The 19,007-nt window shown below is 46.1% G+C and overlaps 1 protein-coding gene across 2 annotated transcripts in view; it reads right to left on the bottom strand.

The window, feature by feature from the left end:
- Positions 1 to 19,007, bottom strand: part of SLC7A6 (solute carrier family 7 member 6) — a 34,776-nt gene continuing 15,769 nt past the window's right edge. For both annotated transcript variants that reach the window (XM_004583971.2, XM_058675044.1), the window contains exons 4-11: positions 7,819 to 7,944; positions 6,013 to 6,157; positions 5,246 to 5,369; positions 4,950 to 5,053; positions 2,800 to 2,896; positions 825 to 974; positions 530 to 713; positions 1 to 101 (exon numbers count right to left, since the gene is read on the bottom strand). In XM_004583971.2, coding sequence (XP_004584028.2) covers positions 7 to 101; positions 530 to 713; positions 825 to 974; positions 2,800 to 2,896; positions 4,950 to 5,053; positions 5,246 to 5,369; positions 6,013 to 6,157; positions 7,819 to 7,944 — 1,025 coding nt within the window. In that variant the 3' untranslated portion in view covers positions 1 to 6. The remainder of the gene's footprint in view (positions 102 to 529; positions 714 to 824; positions 975 to 2,799; positions 2,897 to 4,949; positions 5,054 to 5,245; positions 5,370 to 6,012; positions 6,158 to 7,818; positions 7,945 to 19,007) is intronic.

Genomic DNA, 19,007 nt, shown 5'->3' on the forward strand with positions numbered 1-19,007 from the left:
AGGCTTCTAGTCAGTTTTACTCTCAAGCTTTTTATCTTCAGCTACATCTAGCTCGGTCAGGGCACAAAAGCACAGCTTCTGGATGACTCTGGTGATAGCAGCTAAATGAAATAGAGAAGCACAGGATTTAAGAAAACACTTTACCACAGCCCTAACCTGAATAGCATAATGCTCATTAAAACACAGACTCTCTCCCCATCTGTCCCTTGGATAGCCCATGCCAGGCATTGTGCCTCATCCCTAACATCACTTTCCTCTGCCCCAGGGCCAGCCATAGCTTAATGCATGACTCATTGTCTTCCCAGCTAGATTGCACTGTCAGGTGCTAGTGTTTTACACTCCAACACATGACACTACAGTAGAATTAAAGTAACCATGTCAGGACCAAAAAGAAACCACATGGGGAAGCTAAGTCTCATAGCCTCCAGGAAATCACAAGCTTTTGGGGGAAGCTGTTAGCCACTGGTCTCCCATTTCCTGTCCCCTCCCCATACACACATAGCCAGTGAGTAACAGAAGAGAAGCTCACCAAGGGTTTTCCGTATAAAAAGTGGCCTGCGGGTCTCTGGTAGGTAAACACCCATGAAGTAGACAGGGATCCCGGAAAGGGCGATCCCGATGCCAATGAGGGAATTGATGGTGTCACTGAAGAGAGGAACAATCACCAGAAACACGGAGCATATGCAGAACACGATGGGGAAAAACAGGCTCAGCTGAAATGCAGAGAGTGAGATATTAAAGAAGGTAGAAAGAGGCACAGGCAAGAAGGCATCCTGGGGAGCTGACCCTGACCCACTCCTCCTGGTCATCACACAGCAGCTGACCTTGAGAGGCCGGGGCCGCTCAGGCTCCTTCCAGCGAAGGTAGAGTTGTCCGAAAACAGAGAGGCCCACAAAGAACCAGTAGCTGAAGCTGAAGTAGTTGATAAGCAGGAAGACATTCTCCACGATGAGGTAGATGAGCGCCATGGCACACTGTGGGAGAAGCGTGGAGAGGAAGAGCAGCTATCACCTGCGACAGTCCAGCCAGGAGACTGCCACTGACAGCAGCAGGTCTGCACAGCTTGCTCTGATTGCCTTTGGTCCTTTTCAGTGACCCTGACATGACTTAGGTTCCTCCTCCACAGGAACCTTCAGGACTGGGTCTCTCCTACTGGGGTCTTCCTACACTCAATGCCTCCCTTCTATTGCAAGCACTTCAGTGCACATCAGGTTTCTTTTCCCTTCCAAAAGCAGCCAGGAAAGCCCTCAACATACCCACTTCAACAGCAATCATATTGTACCACACTGGTCAAGAACTAGAGTCCTTGGGCCTGGCGCAATGGCTCAGTAGCTAAATTCTCGCCTTGCATGCACTGGTATTGCATACAGGGGCTGGTATGTATCCTGGCTGCTCCACTTCCCATTCAGCATCCATGTGGGAGGAAGCTCCTGGCTGCTGGTTTTACATCAGCTCAGCTCCAGCTGTTTCAGCCCCTTGGGGAGTTAACCAGCAGATAAAGATATCTTTCTCTTTCCTTCACTCTGTAAATCTGCCTTTCCAATAAAAATTAAAACAAAACAAAAAACTGGAGTCCTGGAATAAAGTTAGCTTTGCTTAAACTTCATAAATATAGAATTTCCTGTACCTATCCTTTTACATCAAATTATCAACAAAAGGGACTGGCACAGTGGCACAGCAAGCTAATCCTCTGCTCTGTGTTGCCAGCATCCCATATGGGTGCTGTTTCATGTCTCTGCTGCTCCACTGCCCATTCCACTCTCTGTTTCTGGCCTGAAAAACCAGTAGTGCATGGCCCAAAGCCTTGGGACCCTGCACACACATGGGAGACCCAGAAGATGCACCCCTAGCTTGGTCAGTTGCCTATGGTTAGACAACTTTCATGCCTTTTTTTTTTTAATTGGAAAGTCACATATACAGAGAGGAAGACCTGTCCACTGATTCACTCCTCAAGCAGCCGTAATGGCCACAGCTGAGCCCATCCAAAGCCAGGAGCCAGGAGCTTTCTCTGGGTCTCCTTGGCAAGAGGGCCCAGCATGACAGCATAGTGGCTAAAGTCCTTGCCTTGCATGGGCCAGGGTCCCTTATGGGTGCCGGTTCTAATCCTGGCAGCCCCACTTCCCATCCAGCTCCCTGCCTGTGGCCTGGGAAAGCAGTTGAGGACGGACCAAAGGCTCTGGATCCTACATCTATAAGGGAGACCCGGAAGAAGTTCCTGGCTCCTGGCTTTGGATTGGCTCAGCTACTGGCCATTGCAGCCATTTGGGAAATGAACCAGCAGATGAAAGATTTTTGTCTCTCCTTCTCTCTGTAAATCTGACTTTCCAAGAAAAATAAATCTTACAAAAGTTATTTTCAAAGATTTATTTTTATTTGAAAGGCAGAGTTAGAGAGGAGGACTGACAGAGAGAGACAGATCATCTGTCTCCTGGTTCACTTCCCAAATAGCTGCAAAGGCCAGCGCCAGACTGGTTTAAAGCTAGGAGCCAGGAGCTGCTTCCAACTCTCCAACGTGCATGCAGGAGTCCAAGGACTTGGGCCTTCCTCTGCTCTTTTCTCAGGCTATTAGCAAGGAGGGAGCTGGACTAGAAACACAGTGGCTGGAATTCATAAGGGATGCTGGTGCCAAGGTGAAGACAGCTTGCTATGCCAGGGTGTCAGCCCCCAGACTTATTTTTTTAACTCAATTTCTGCAATCTTTCTGCAGTACACATGTGTATGTGTGTCTTAAACCCCTAAATGCAAATTAGAAGGAACCCTGCACAAACACAAGTCCCATACTTCTCCCTCAGAACTTACGTTGAACAGTAAAGCAGGGACAGGAGTAAAACGCTCAGTATGGATCATGGATAGAAGGTCTGGGAGGTGGCCCTCACGGGAGCCCACAAAGAACAACCTGGAAGAAAAAGAAATGTGTCAACACGATTCATTTCTTTTTTTTTAAGATTTATTTATTTTGATTGTTAAGACAGATACACAGAGAGGAGGAGAGACAGAGAGGAAGACCTTCTATCCGATGGTTCGCTCCCCAAGCAGCCGCAACAACCAGAGCTGAGCCAATCCAAAGCCAGGAGCCAGGAGCTCTTTCAGCTCTCCCACATGGGTATAGGGTCCCAAAGCCTTGAGCCGTCCTCGGCACCAGTTCGTATGCCAGCTCCTCCACTTCCCTTCCAGCTTCCTGCTTGTGGCCTAAGAAAGCAGTGGAATACGGCCCAAAGCCTTAGGGCTTACACCCACACAGGAGACCCGGAAGAGGCTCTGGCCTCCTGGCTTCAGATCAGCTCAGCTCCGACCACTGCAGCCACTTGGAGAGTAAACCAATGGATGGAGGATCTGTCTGTCCTTCTCTCTGTAAATATGACTTACCAATAAAAATAAATAAATCTTAAAAATATTTTTTTCTCTCTTTCTGCCTTTGAAGTAAATAAAGGGAACAGATAAAAATTTAAAGGAAAGTAGCCAGCTGCCTGGGTGTACTTCCATAGGTCTCCCCTGAGTTCTTGATAGATAAGCCTAGGGATCAGAGGGACAGCCCAGGCTTCCCCTCAGCACCCAGAGCTCTGCCCACTGTGAAAATGAGCGGCAAAGAAGTGAGAAATCCCCTCCCCACCCAGGTTGGTCAGCATCATCTTGGAGCACACAACATTAGTGTACTAAGTTTGAGGAGAAGCTGGGGGAGTAAAAAGTATTTAGTGAGATAACCCCATCAGGGCTGGGAAAATGAGAGGAAATTTGCCAGAAGTAAGTGGGAGGGTGAGGGACCAGCATGTGCGAATATAAAAGAACCTTGGTGGCATGAAAGAATGGTGTCTTTTAAGGTCACTGCTGAAGAACCTATAACCCCAAGACAAAGTGTATGAGGAGCGGCTGCAGCGCAGAATCTGTGCGCAAGGCCATGCTGTGGAATGCGAGCAGACTCTGGGAGCTATCAAGGGCTCTGAAGTAAAGTTCTGACAGTATTTAACACCAGAGACTCCTGACGGCATCACAGAGGCCTCACAGGGAGACCCCAGTACAGGGGAGAAGGCTCAGTCATGTATCACAATTGTCCTGTAAAACAGGGTGTGTGAATGAGGGTGGGCACCCTGGCTGAGGACAGATCAATCAAATTTGGTGCTCCAATGAGTGTCCATACAAGCTTTAGTTGTGGGACGAGAGCGGACAGTCTGAAGAAGAAAGACCAATGGATCACAGCAGTACAACTGCAAACAAACTACAGGTTGGTGCACCCTGCTGCCCATCCAGGTGGAGCCAGGGGAGCTGAAGACATCAACCGGAGAAGTGTCACTAGGGCAGGATGGTGGAGAGAAATATGAGGGTGGTAATTTGCACTAAGCAGGGAAGAAATAATGACTACTCTCTCACGAAGTATGTCCAGAAAAGGGAAGGAAGGAACTGGGAAAAGCCAACATAAGAGAAGTTCATGGAGAGCTGGTGATAAGTGATCATTCACTTAAAAGAAAGGCCAATTGGTAGAGCAAGATCAGTGCTGGGCTCCTGAGCCCAGGAGGCAGAGGCCACCTTTAACAGCAGATGTCCTCTGTAGGCAACAACAGAGGATCAGACATTTTCAGTGCTAAGGTTCTGCACAGAGACAGTTGGAGCCCGCTGCGGCCTCAGCATTGTCTGCAAAGTGAGATGTATAGTCATCCCAGGCACAGTCCTATCAAGTACCCACTTAGCAATTATTAAAGGAATGAATCCTGGACATCAGCATAACTCACAAGGAGCTTAAGTTTTGTACCTAATGGGATTACTGCTGTGGTCCACTACCTCCCCTCCCTGAACCTTTTACCAATCTGCCCTCCCCTCAGACACATGAGCTATCCAGCACACACATTTGCACAAAGGCATGCACATGTGTATGTACATACATGTATACACTCCATTCACAAACACATACTCACAAAACCAAAAGCAGAGCCTGTTAAGTGAAGTAGATACAGTACCTTGATGAAGCAAAGATAGAGGCGTTGAGGCCCCCAAAACAGGACAGGGCAACGGCAATGGGGATGGTCCAGCTGAATATGCCAAATGTCTGGTCAGCAAATGTCTGGGGGCAGAGCACAGAGGTTTCATAACCCTGCTGCAGCTGTGATCCTATGACAAATGCAGTCATTACTAAGCAGCCCGCCCTCCTGCACAAACTTATGCTCTGATTGTGCAGAGCTGGAGTGGTGGCAGAACGATTGGGCCATATGGAGGCTACAGGTGATCAGCAAGCAGAAGGTCCCAAGAGACTCACCACAGCCACAGCATCACTACCGAGGATGTCCGAAATGCTCAGCACCGTGTAATAGGCCACATTGGTCAAGATGTAGATGAGTGTCACAATTGGCATAGAAATCCCAATGGCCAAGGGCAAATTTCTGTTAGGACAAGAGAGAGGACTACCTAAAACCAGTCCCTCAAAGATCAAAGCTCATCAAGTCTCCACTGGAATTTCTCTAACAGTTAACAGGCTCATTATCTTTTTGTGGCTTAGAGGTGGTATGGTATGCAACCCATTCCTCAGGGCTATTTCTATTGAGATAGACTGAAGGAGGGAGTCCTTTGTCAGGGCAGACAGCTCAGGATCAACAGATGATCTCTTGCCACAGAAAGGCCAACAAGTTTCAAAAACCCTCTTGTACCTGTAAGCCTTAGGACAAATGCAAGGAATAATGTGCTCTGGGGACTAGAGGCCCGGCTGGGGACGCGATGGCCAGAAGCAGCTTTGGCTCTTCAGGCTTCAGTCCCAGCCCCAGAATGTAAAGTCTTAATGCAACTGGGTCCATGCCACCCACTGCAGACCTCTTCTCTGGGAAGGAACCGCATAACCCTCCAGTGTGAACATGGGAGAAAGGAGCTAGGGCCTCCCATATTTACTCAATCCAATCCTAGTCCCTGATACCTCCCAGCTGGAGAACATGGAGCAGGGAGATGAGGGGATGAGACAGAAGAGGGCAAGTCTGCCACTATCAGCAGGAGTCCCAGCCAAGCTTGGGAGTAAGAATGTAACACCGCCTTTACCTTTCTGGGTTTTTGATTTCTTCTGTCACAAAATTAAGGGTGTCCCAACCTGAATAAGAGAAGAGGGCAGAGTAGAGAGCAAGAGAGAGGGCTCCCACATCCCAGGAGGAATTCTCAAAGGCGTCCTGAAAGTGCTCAGAGTGTCCTGTGGAGGTTTCAGGGGGAGGGAGAAGGGAGACAGAGAGATGGAGGGTATAAGGAAGAGTGGAAGGATGGGAAGGAATGGGAAAGACGACGAGATGAGACAAGCAAAGAAAGGAAAACAAGGAGGTTGGGGAAAGGGAGAGAAAAAAAAATTAACATCAAAAGAACTACCACCAGCTCCCTGTATTTCACCGCCCATCCACTCCCTCAGGAAAATTCATATTTTTTCTTTTAGCAAAACTATGTAATAATGGAAAAACAAAATCATTGTGGCTGTTCTCTCTGATGTGAAAATACTTTTTCTAAAACCCTAAGGAATTTCTATTTCCTGTAAGTGAGCTGATGGCAGACCAAAGCTCGTCTAATAATATTAAATAATCGTAACAATAACTCATCTCACATTAAGGACTAATTTTAATGATTAAGCCTTCCACTACAACTCCCTCTCTCGATTCAGACTATTGCACAGTTTGGCCGAGCAGGTTCACCAGCCTCATGGAGAGGATTCTGCAACCCTGCCTGTAGTGGCAACAGCAGGTAATCACAGGCTACAGAGGAACTGAGACCTTCCCGTTTCACTGGGCCTAGATTACCTCACCCCCTGACAGGAACCTTCTAGACACATGGGGAGTTTTTAATTAGGCTCTAATTTTTAAGAGACCCATTGTCACCCCCTGCAGAATACACCCAGATCTCAATGTGAAAAAAGGGCTGAGTGTGCAACAAGAAAACAAAATACAGAGAGCCCATTCCCACAGGGGCGTTAGTCATGAAAAACACCAAAAGTCCTCTGGGACACAGATTATGCAGGAGGATCCCCATCAACCCAACTTGACCACAAGATGCTCCTGAGATGCCAAGGACATTCAGAGATTGAGTTGTACTGAAGTTGGCAGAAGTTCAGAAAGGTGCTGAGTCACAGCCCAAGACTCGGGGTACAGCTGTTAGCCTCCAAAACAACCTAATAGGTCTGAGACCACACTCTCTGCTTCCCAGGTGATGGCAAATGTGGTCAAGCTTGAGGGACTGACCTGGAGAACTTGGGTGTGAAATGACCAACCTGGCTTGGCTAAGAATCCCTCAGGATGTCTCTAAAGGCTCTGAGGCTTGTTACTATCACGGCCAGTCTCCTCAGCTCCAGCACTGAGAAGTTTTCTAAAGCCAACTTGCAGAATATTTCATAATATTTTAACATTTTTGCTGAGAGCTGACTCAGCAAAAATTCAAGAGCAAAGGAAAAGCTGAAAAATCATCACCCTTTTCCAAACCCAACTCCTACACATATCCACTACCCTTCCAAGGAGGGTCAAGTCCTCCTACTCACTGCCTACCAGTTACAGACCGAAAAACAGGAGCCACTCTATCTTTCCCCTGCATGACTTTAAGGACCCAAGCTTCCACAGCTCCTAGGTCTTCACTGACTTCCAGCAATGCTCCTGGCAAGGCATCCTTGACGGGACAGGCTTGTCTAGCTCGCCAAGCCAGTCTGCTACAAGAAGGCCAGGAAATAATTTACTACCATCTCTTACTCTCCCTGACACACCCTGGTATGTACACAGAAGAGCCAAGAAGTAAAGCTAACAGAATCCCCATGCCCTCCTCAAGGAACTAGGGAACTCCTGAAGCACCCACCCTCCTTCCCACAAGGGTTCCCTCTCTTACCCTGGCACAGTTTAACAAGGCCCATGATAATGATGGAAATGAGCGCTAGGACCTTGGCATAAGTGAAGATGTCCTGCACAAGTGTTCCCCACTTGACATAGGCACAGTTCACAAATGTCAGCAGACCTAGAAGGAAAACCACAGTGTCATTGCCAAGCTTGAGTTGAGGGCCTAGGAAACCAACTTCCCTTTAAAATTGGCATCACTTTTGCCATTCCTGCCTAAGGCAAAGGAGCCAAAAGACCCCCCCCCCAAAAAAAAAAAACCGAGGCAAATATGGGGATCCTGTGCCTACCTTAGCCAACGGCAATGTGAATGTCTCATACTTATGGACACTCAAATACACATAGGCATGCGTGAGCATATATCCACACTCACTAGCCAGAAACATTTTTGGTAACCTCTCTCAGGCCCAAGAATGGTTGACTTCACCAATTCTTTTTGTCTATTTTTTGTTACATTTTTATTTCACAATAGTTACATTAAAAAGTTGTAGTATAAAGAATTCCCATTATAACCATATGATGTTTTTCCACCAAGTCCCTGAAGCTCAAACTATAAAAAACATAAAATCTCTCCACTGTCACAAGAAAAAATCCTGTTACATGCCTGAGACAGATCCAACACTAAATGAGGTAAATTTGAATGCAGATGGAGTTTATCCAGGAATTAGACAATGTTTGGCAAGTAACTATAGTTAGCAAGTAAATGTGAAAAGGAAAAAGACCGTTACATAGCTATGCTTTCATATTCAAATACACTTCAAAAAGTTCCTATAACATGCATGCCAACAGTCTTTAAAAAGTTCACTGATAGGGCCCGGTGGCATGGCTTAGCGGCTAAAGTCCTCGCCTTGAAAGCCCTGGGATCCCATATGGGCGCCGGTTCTAATCCCGGCAGCTCCACTTCCCATCCAGCTCCCTGACTGTGGCCTGGGAAAGCAGTCGAGGACGGCCCACAGCTTTGGGACCCTGCACCCAGGTGGGAGACCCGGAAGAGGTTCCTGGTTCCTGGCTTCGGATCAGCACGCACCAGCCCGTTGTGGCTCACTTGGGGAGTAAAACATCGCATGGAAGATCTTCCTCTCTGTCTTTCTTCCTCTCTGTATATCGGGCTTTCCAATAATAATAAAATCTTTAAAAAAAAAAAAAAAGTTCACTGATCTTCCTGTCTCTCCTCCTCTCTGTATATCTGATTTTGCAATAAAAATAAATCTTTAAAAACATAAATAAATAAAATAAAGTAAAAAGGGCCAAGCACCATGGCCTAGTACCTAAAGTCCTCACCTTAAATGCGCCAGGATCCCATATGGGTGCCGGTTCTAATCCCGGCAGCTCTACTTCCCATCCAGCTCACTGCTTGTGGCCTGGGAAAGCAGTTGAGGACGGCCCAATGCTTTGGGACCCTGCACCTGCGTGGGAGACCCAGATGAGGCTCCTGGCTCCTGACTTCGGATTGACATAGGCCAGCTGATGTGGTCGCTTGGGGAGTGAATCATCGGATGGAAGAACTTCCTCTCTGTCTCTCCTCCTCTGTGTATATCTGCCTTTCCAATAAAAATAAATATATCTTAAAAATAATCAATCATAAACATTTTTTTAAAAGTTCACTGAAGTTTGTTTAAAAGAATTTCATGAGGCCTGGCAGGATGGATCAACCTGGAAGTGCCAGGATCTCATATGGCGGTCAGTTCATATCCCAGCTGCTCTACTTCCCATCCAGCTCCCTACTCGTAGCACAGGAAAGCAATAAAAGATGGTATAAGTCCTTAGACCCCTACACCCACATGGGACACATGGAACATGCTCGTGGATCCTGCCTTCAGATCACCTCAGCTCCACCTTTCCAATAAAAAATAAGTATCTTTAAATCCCAGCACAGTAGCCGAGTGGCTAAACGTCCTTGGCCTTGCACACCAGGGATCCCATAAGGACGCTGGTTCTAATCCCAGCAGCTCCACTTCCCATCCAGCTCCCTGCTTGTGACCTGGGAAAGCAGTCGAGGATGGTCCAAAGCCTTGGGACCCTGCACCCACGTGGAGGATGCAGAGGAAGCACCTGGCTCCTGGCTTTGGTTAAGCTCGACCCAGGTTGTTGTGGCCACTTGGGGAGTGAACCAGTGGATGGAGGATCTTCCTCTGTCTTTCCTCCTTGTTATATATCTGATTTTCTCATAGAAATTGGGGGGAAAATTTGGGAATTGGAGCTGCTGGGACACAAACTGGCACTCATATGAGATCCCAACCCTGAGAGTGGAGGATTACCTATTGAACCAATTGTACCCTGGCCTTAAAATTATCTTTTAGGGCCCGGCGGCGTGGCCTAGCAGCGTGGCCTAGCGGCTAAAGTCCTCGCCTTGAAAGCCCCAGGATCCCATATGGGCGCCGGTTCTAATCCCGGCAGCTCCACTTCCCATCCAGCTCCCTGCTTGTGGCCTGGGAAAGCAGTCGAGGACGGCCCAAAGCTTTGGGACCCTGCACCTGCGTGGGAGACCCGGAAGAGGTTCCAGGTTCCCGGCATCGGATCAGCGTGCACCGGCCGTTGTGGCTCACTTGGGGAGTGAATCATCGGACGGAAGATCTTCCTATCTGTCTCTCCTCCTCTCTGTAGATCTGACTTTGTAATAAAATAAATAAATCTTTAAAAAAATTGTCTTTTAACTCCATTTCCATGAGCTAACTAAGGCACCCTCTTACATCCTTTCAATCAATTCCTACAACCTCCAATTGCATATACAGGGGCAAGAGTTGTGGCACAGCATATTAAGCTGCTACTCTGGACTCCTGCATTGCATATTGGAGTGGTTCCAGCTACTCCACTTCTGATTCAACTCCCTGTAAATACGGCTGGGAGGCAGCAGATGAAAGCTCAGGTACTTAAGTCTTTGACACACACATGTGTGACACAGATGCAGTTCCTGGCTTCAATGGCCCAGCCCTGACTGTTGCAGACATTTGTAGAACAAACTACTTGATAAAAGATCTGTCTCTGTCCCTTTTCTCCTACCTCTCTTTCTAATGCTCTGCCTTTTAAATAAACAAGTAAATCTTAAAAAAAAAATTACAGATGAAGACCCCTAATATTTCTTTAAAGATCTGATTTAACTATTTTTATTGGGAAGTTGCATATACAGAGAGGATACACAGAGGGAAACATCTTCCGTCCGATGGTTCACTCCCCAAGCAACTGCAATGGCCAGAGCTGAGCCAATCTGAAGCCAGGAGCCAGGAGCTTCTTCCAGGTCTCCCACGCAGGTGCAGGGACCCAAGATTTTGAGCCATCCTCTACTGACTTCCCAGGCCACAAGCAGGGAGCTGGATGGGAAGCAGGACTGCCCAGACACAAATTGATGCGCATATGGGATCCCGGTGCATTCAAGGCAAGGAATTTAGCCACTAGGCTACCGCATCGAGCCTGAGGACCCATAATCTACAAGTCCACAATCCAAAATGCTCCAAAGTTCAAAGCTTCTTGGGCCTGGCGCGGTGGCCTAGTGGCTAAAGTACTTACCTTGAACACACCAGGATCCCATATGGGCACTGGTTCGAATCCCAGCAGCTCCACTTCCCATCCAGCTCCCTGCTTGTGCCCTGGAAAAGCAGTCCAGGACAGCACAAAGCCTTGGGACCCCACACCTACGTGGGAGACGTGGAGGAAGTTGCTGGCTCCTGGCTTCAGATGGGCACGGCACTGGCTGTTGCGGTCACTGGGGTAATGAATCATCGGACGAAAGATCTTCCTCTCTGTCTCTCCTCCTCTCTATATATCTGTCTTTCCAATAAAAATAAATAAATCTTAAAAAAAAAAAAAAAAGAGCTTTTACTCCATAAGCTGGAAAGTAACACAGGCAAGTACCAGCTAGTCATGAGAACTGGGTGGTGAGTGGGTAGAGGACAGTAAGGAAGGGGGAAGGAAGAAGCCACAAGGAATTTATGCTATTGGTCTTCCTAGGACCTGCTTTCCTGATCAAAGCTTTCCATATGTGGCTAAACTTAGATCAGCTAACAAGGATTAACTAGTTAACAGCACCCAGAAATCCAAAAATCCCTGTGCAATATGGTAAGCCTATTTTTAGGTACAGTTCAGCCTCTTTTCCAAATTCCTTACCTTTCCCTAGCCAAACAACAAAACCAAGCTGTGCCTATTAAATTATCTCCCTCAGAAACTTGGAGTTGGAACACCAAGAGGCTGAATCTAACAATGTCAGGCAAAGAGAAGCATGGGAACCACAGCAAGTCAGTCCTCAGTAACAGGGTTACAAAAACCTCTTAAAAAGAAGGAAGGAAGGCCCGGCAGCATGGCCTAGCAACTAAAGTCCTCGCCTTGAACGTGCTGGGATCCCATATGGGCACTGGTTCGAATCCCGGCAGCTCTACTTCCCATCCAGCTCCCTGCTTGTGGCCTGGGAAAGCAGTCGAAGATGGCCCAAAGCCTGGGGACCCTGCACCCACGTGGGAGACCTGGAAGAAGCTCCTGGTTCCTGGCTTCGGATCGGCACAGCACCGGCCTTTGCGGTCACTTGGGGAGTGAATCATCGGACGGAGGATCTTCCTCTCTGTCTCTCCTCTCTGTATATTTGACTTTGTAATAAAATAAATAAATAAATAAATCTTAAAAAAAAAATTAAATTCCACCATCTAATTTCTACCCCTCCGGACCTTCCAGTTCCACTTAGCAAACCTCACACTCTCTCAAACCTCAAATGCAGGTGAGAGGGCTGGGCTTGGAGGCTAGATGCTCAGACTCCACTACTGCAAGCAACACATCCAAGCGTCCCTGCACAATCCTCTGCATGGGATCCATATCAGGATCTTCACGGCTGTCTAGGAGCTTGTTGCTGAGAAAGGAGTACTCAAAGCAGGTCTGGACCCTATCATAAAGCAGAAACCAATCCCCAAACTCTTTCTGTACCAACTCTGCCCAAAATAAAGCTGATATTTCCCAGTTTCTCCTGCCAGTACAGCCATGAATCTAGGTTTTCCCCAGGGAAGTAAGCAGATATACCAAAGAAGACACCAGGCAGTATCACTGGAGAAAAGATGTGCCTTATTTGGTTCTTCCTGTCACCCAAATGCAGACACGACAACTGGAGCATGAGGAGCTGCACAACGATCTAGAATTGCCATACTGAAATTGGAATAGGGCCCGGTGTGGTAGCCTAGCAGCTAAAATCCTCTCCTTGCATGTATCGGGATCCCATATGGGCACCAGTTCTAATCCCGGTAGCCCTGCTTCCCATCCAGCTCCTTCCAAGTGACCTGGGAAAGCAGTCAAGGACGGCCCAAAGCCTTGGCACCCTATACCCGCACGGGAGATCTGAAGAGGCTCCTGGCTCCTGGTTTTGGATTGGCATAGCTCCAGCCATTGTGGCCACTTGGGGAGTGAATCATTGGACGGAAGATCTCCCCCTCTGACTCTCCTCCTCTCTGTATATCTGACTTTCAAATAAAAAAATAAATCTTAAAAAAGAAGAAAAGAAAATGGAATAGTAGTAAGGAAGAAGAAAACTGACTCCCTAAAAAATCTTTGAAAACATCCAGTCCATACTTGGCTCCTTTTAACATGAGAGAAATAAGCTTCAGCATGTTTGAACCAATTTGATTTGGGTTTTCTGTTTTCTGAAATCCAAAATAACTCAGACATTCTCTGAAGGCACTGTCTACCCTTTCTGCTGAGTAACCGCAAGTTATACTCTCAGCTGTACTGAGAGCTCCCTTTATCCCGAGGCAACAGGGAAGGAAGGGAAACCTTCCAATTCCGCCCACAAATAGGCTGGGTGTTACTAAAGGGCACTCAAGGACAGAGGAGTGAAATCCTAAACACCACTAAAAGGCAGGAGGACAACTACAAGTCTGCTAAAGTGAAACACTTAACAACAATACAGGGCAGATGAACCCTTCCAAAGAAAGGCACACAGTCAGTAGCTACCTCCTAGCACAGCTATGAATGTGTAATGTACATGCCTTTTTAAATGCATCTTTGTTGGGCCTGGCGTGATGGCTCAATTGGCCAATCCTCCTGTTGCAAGTGCTGAGATCCAGTATGAAAGCTGATTCGTGCCCTGGTTGCTCTAATTCCCATCCAGCTCCCAGCTGATAGCCTGAGAAAGAAGAGGAGAATGGCCCAAACCCTTTAGACCCTGCACCCACACGTGAGACCCAGAAGAAGCTCCTGGCTCCTGGCCTAGGTATGGCTCAGCTCTAGTCATTGCAAGCCATTTAAGGAGTGAACAAGTGGAGGGAAGATCTTTCTGTCTCTCCTTCTCTCTGTAAATCTGTCTTCCCAATGAAAATAAAAAAATCTTAAAAAAAAAAAAAAAAAAAAAAAAAAGCACTGGGTATCACACAGTGTTTCTTACCCTACTGTTTCAAACCAAAGTCAGCCAGCAGTATTCACACAGGATACTACATGCAGGGGCCCACATCCTAACCACAAGTGCTCCTTCCACAATCCTGGTTACAACAAAACTAATCAGCCTTTAAAAAAAAAAAATATTTTTTTTTTTAAGATTTATTTATTTTTATTGGAAAGGCGGATATACAGAGAGGAGGAGAGACAGAGAGGAAGATCTTCCATCCATTGATTCACTCCCCAATGACCGCAGCGGCCGAAGCTACACCAATACAAAGCCAGGAGCCAGGAACCAGGAGCTTCTTCTGGGTCTCCCATGTGGGTACAGGGTCCCAACGCTTTGGGCCATCCTTGACTGCCTTCCCAGGTCACAAGCAGGGAGCTGGATGGGAAGTGGAGCTGCTGGGACTAGAACCGGTGCCCATATGGGATCCCAGTGCATTCAAGGTGAGGACTTTAGCCACTAGGCCACGCTGCCAGGCCCAAATAAATCTTAAAATTTTTATTTTTGACAATGAACCATACACTTTTACTTTGAATGCTGTATTTTACCATTTATGTTTCTGTTTCTTAAGTATTGTGAAAACCTTTACAAGCTGAATTTGGTTAGAGCTGATTAGTTTTGGACCCAGGCGTGATGGTCTAGCAGCTAAAGTCCTTGCATTGAATGCACTTGAATTCTATATGGGTGCTGGTTCGGATCTTGGCAGGCCCTCTTGCCATCCAGCTCCCTGCTTGTGACCTGGGAAAACAGTAGAGGACGGCCCAATGCTTCGGGACCCTGCACCCGCGTGGGGGACCTGGAGGAGGTTCCTGGCTTCAGATGGGCATAGCACCAGCCGTTGCACTCACTTGGGGAGTGAATCATCGGACGGAAGATATTTCTCTCTGTCTCTCCTCCTCTCTGTATATCTGACTTTGTAATAAAAATAAAAAAATCTTTAAAAAAGAAGATTTATTTATTTATTTGAAGTCTGGCACAACAGCTCAGTGTCTAAATCCTCACCTTTTATGCACCAGGATCCCACATAGGCACCAGTTCATATCCCGGCTGCTCTACTTCCCTTCCTGCTCGCTGCTTATGACCTGGGAAAGCAATAGAGGGTAGCCTAAAGCTCGGGGACCCTATACCTGTGTGAAAGACTGGGAAGAAGCTCCTGGCGTCAGATCGGCTCAGCTATAGCCATTGTAGCCACTTGCAGAGAGAACCAGCAGATGGAAGATGTATCTCTATGTCTCTCCGTCCTTCCATAAATCTTAACTGCCTTTTCAATAAGAATAACTCTTAAAGATTTTTTTGGGCCCGGCGCATTAGCCTCCTTGAATGTTCTGGGATCCCAGTTCTAATCCCGGCGGCCCTGCTTCCCATCCAGCTCCCACTTGTGGCCTGGAAAAGCAGGGAAAAGATCATTAAATGTGCAGGTGAAAAAAAATCAACTGACATATAAAAGAATGCCAATTAAACTCACAGGAGGCCTCTCACAGGAAACTCTATGATCAGAAGAGAATAGAGCAACCTATTCAAGATTTTAAAAGCAAAAAAACTGTTGGTCCAGAATAATGTACCCAGCAAAGCTTTCCTTTGTCTTTGAAAATGAAATAAAATTCTTCCACAGCAAAGAAAAGTTAGAAGATGCCTCTTCCAAACCTACCCTACAAAGGATACTGAAAGATGTTCTCTTGAAAGAGAAGAGGAATAGCACCCACCAGAACCAAAGGAAATGTGAAAATCATCCCAGTAAAATAACAATACAAGACTAAATCAATTAACAACCCATTGCTAAAATGACAGGACCAAATTACCACCCATTCATATCTACCCTGAATGTAAACTGCTTAAACTGATCAATCAAATGTTATAGATAGGTAGACTGGATTACTAAAATAAAACCTGGGTTGTTGCAATAGCTTAGTATCTAAAGTCCTTGCCCTGCATGTGCTGGGATCCTATATGAGCACTAGTTCTAATCCCGGTGGCCCTGCTTCCCATCCAGTCCCTGCTTGTGACCTGTGAAAGCAGTCAAGGCTGACCCAAAGCCTTGGGCCCTACACCCACATGGGAGACCCGGAAGAAGCTTCAGATTGGCTCAGCTCCGGTCATTGTGGTCACTTGGGGAGTGAATCAATAGATAGATGGAAGATCTTCCTCTCTGTCTCTCCTCCTCTCTGTATATCAGAATTTCCAATAAACATAAATAAATCCTTTTTAAAAATCTATTTGTTGCCTACAGGAGACATGTCTCACCAACAAAGATCAGCAGAAACTGTATCTCATGGATTTTGATTTTTTTAAATTTCATTATCTTCAAAACACTTTCTCATTAAATTCTTCACTGACTCATAGATTATACAGCTAATCATTTTCTTCAAGAAGATTCCTGATTTTCATTTCTTTAGTGATACATTAGTCACTCAGTAGCATGTTATTATTTAATTTCATGGTGTTGTTAATTTCTTTTTTTTTCCTGCTGTTGAATGGTTTGTTTTATGGTTTTTCGTTTAAGGGGATGTACAGTAACGGTGTAATCTAGACTATCATATCCAGTAGCATGTTATTTAACTTCATGGCATTGTAAATTTCTATTTTTCTTCTTGTTGATTTTGTACTGTGGCTTTTCATTTAAGGGAAAGTAATGTGTAACGTAACTGTGTAATGGAGACTATCATATCCAGATATGAGGATACAATGCAGTATGCACCTCTACTTGCACATCAAAGATGGACTCCCAATGAAACTGTTAACTATATCTTGACAATAGGATGCTGGACTCTCTGCCATTGTCCATACCCGCAATAATGGACATATGACTGTTTATGAAAAACTATACTATGGTAATAATACAGGGAAACTCTGGGGGGCAAGGAGTCTTGGGGAGGGGGAAAGGGAAATCCTACGGCCTATGGAACTGTATCATAAAATTATAATAATAATTTTTTAGAAAGAAAATGGACTTTATAGAAACAATCTTTTATTCACTGGTTCACCTCAAATGGCTGTAAGAGTGAATGTTGTGGGCTTGGCAGTGTGGCCTAGTGGCTAAGGTCCTCGCCTTGATCCCATATGGCCGCTGGTTCTAATCCCGGCAGCTCCACTTCCTCTCTATCTCTCCTCCTCTCAGTATATCTGACTTTGTAATAAAAATAAAATAAAAATAAATCTTTAAAAAAAAAAAAAAAAAAAGAGTGAATGTTGTGCTGGCCCAAAATCATGAGCCAGGAGCTTCCTCCCAGTCCTCCACCTTGGAGTAGGACCCCAAGCACCTGGGCCATCTTCTCTTGAGTTTAGGACTCAAACCAGTGCTGCAGACAGCAGTTTTACTCACTACCGATTCCAGAGATACAATGTTTAAAAGCAAGTAAGTTTTAATATTGTTTTAGCCTTTGTATTCTCTCTTGAAAACAACGAATAAAACACCTAGTGATGGGTGGAAACATTTCTGCAGCTGGCAGATTCAGTTTCACCACAAGAAACAACCATACATCATACAGGATGTCAAAATAGAGGGGAAAAAAATTGTTTTTTTGTTAAAATGGAACATGGACTGACTTGACCTGCCACTTCCTCATTCTTGCCAGTTTAGACAATTGCAAACCAAACTGTGAGCCCAAGTTTCACCATCGAGACAAAAGGCCAGCACCCTCGTGCCCCTCCAGCCCACATTAGAAACAAAAGATCAGATAGCCCACTCTATGTAACTGGTAAGTAACCTTCTTCAAAAGTAAACTGTTAAGATATGTTTGTCTCTTGCATGTCTCTGCTTGGCACCAGAGTCAGCCAGCCGGGTTTCTTCACTTCCAATATCTTTCCCTGCCTCCACTTTCACCCCCTCAGCAAAAAAATCTCCAGATGAATGGAGTCTCGCATAATAAGGGCCTGGGCTTTGATCTCACCATGTTAGCCATGAACCGACTTCCATGTTAAAATCTTCAAGGCAAATTCTTTCCAATGACGTAAGTGAGCCTACACAACAGGCAGTTTCCCTGACTCAGAGCCCACACAGGTCAATGGACTGATTACACCGTAAAACAAACATCACAGTTCTGTGGTCCAAACAACTCCTTTTATGGCATGTCAAGAATCCTGCAGATCATCTTGCCAAACAGGGGTCCCAAGGTAGCCTAGGAAGCATCCTTTTCTCCCTATAATCCCCTAAGTGAAATAAGAGTCCCTAGATTTACCAAAGTTTAGCTAGCAGCCTGAGATTCCACCTTAGCACTGAAGATTCCAATATATTAGAACAAACAGAGAATACCTTTAGGATAGAGTTCCTTAAATCTCAGCATAATTGACATTGTGGCCAGAAAGGTCTTTACTAGGCATGACAGGGCATGATAGGGCATTCCACAACACCTCTGGCCAGGAGTCAGCAGCATCCCCTCCCAATAGTGGTGGCAACCAAAAATGTCTCCATATTGGAAATGGTCTCCTGGGGGACAAAGTCATCTCGAATGGAAACCATTGCTCTAGGACAATCAATAGTTAAGACAGTCTGAAATCTCAGGGGGACAGTGCCATGGCACAGCAAGTTTACGCCTGCAGCACCAGCATCTCACATGGACACAGGTTTGAATCCTGGCTGCTTCACTTTCAATCCAGCTCCCTAACAATGTGCCTGGGAAAGCAGCAGAAGATAACCCAAGGGCTTGGGTCCCTGCACCTGCATGGCAGGCTTTTGCAGATATGTGGGGAGAGAACCAGCAGAAGGAATCTCTGTATTTTTCTCCTCTGTGACTCTGCCTCTCCGATAAAAAAAAAAAAAACTAATTCAAAAAAATACATTGCCTAGGGTCTGATGTGATGGATCAGTGGCTAAATCCTCACGTTGCACGTGTTAGGAT

Source organism: Ochotona princeps, chromosome 16 (assembly GCF_030435755.1).
Source record: "Ochotona princeps isolate mOchPri1 chromosome 16, mOchPri1.hap1, whole genome shotgun sequence".
Taxonomy (NCBI): Eukaryota; Metazoa; Chordata; class Mammalia; order Lagomorpha; family Ochotonidae; genus Ochotona; species Ochotona princeps.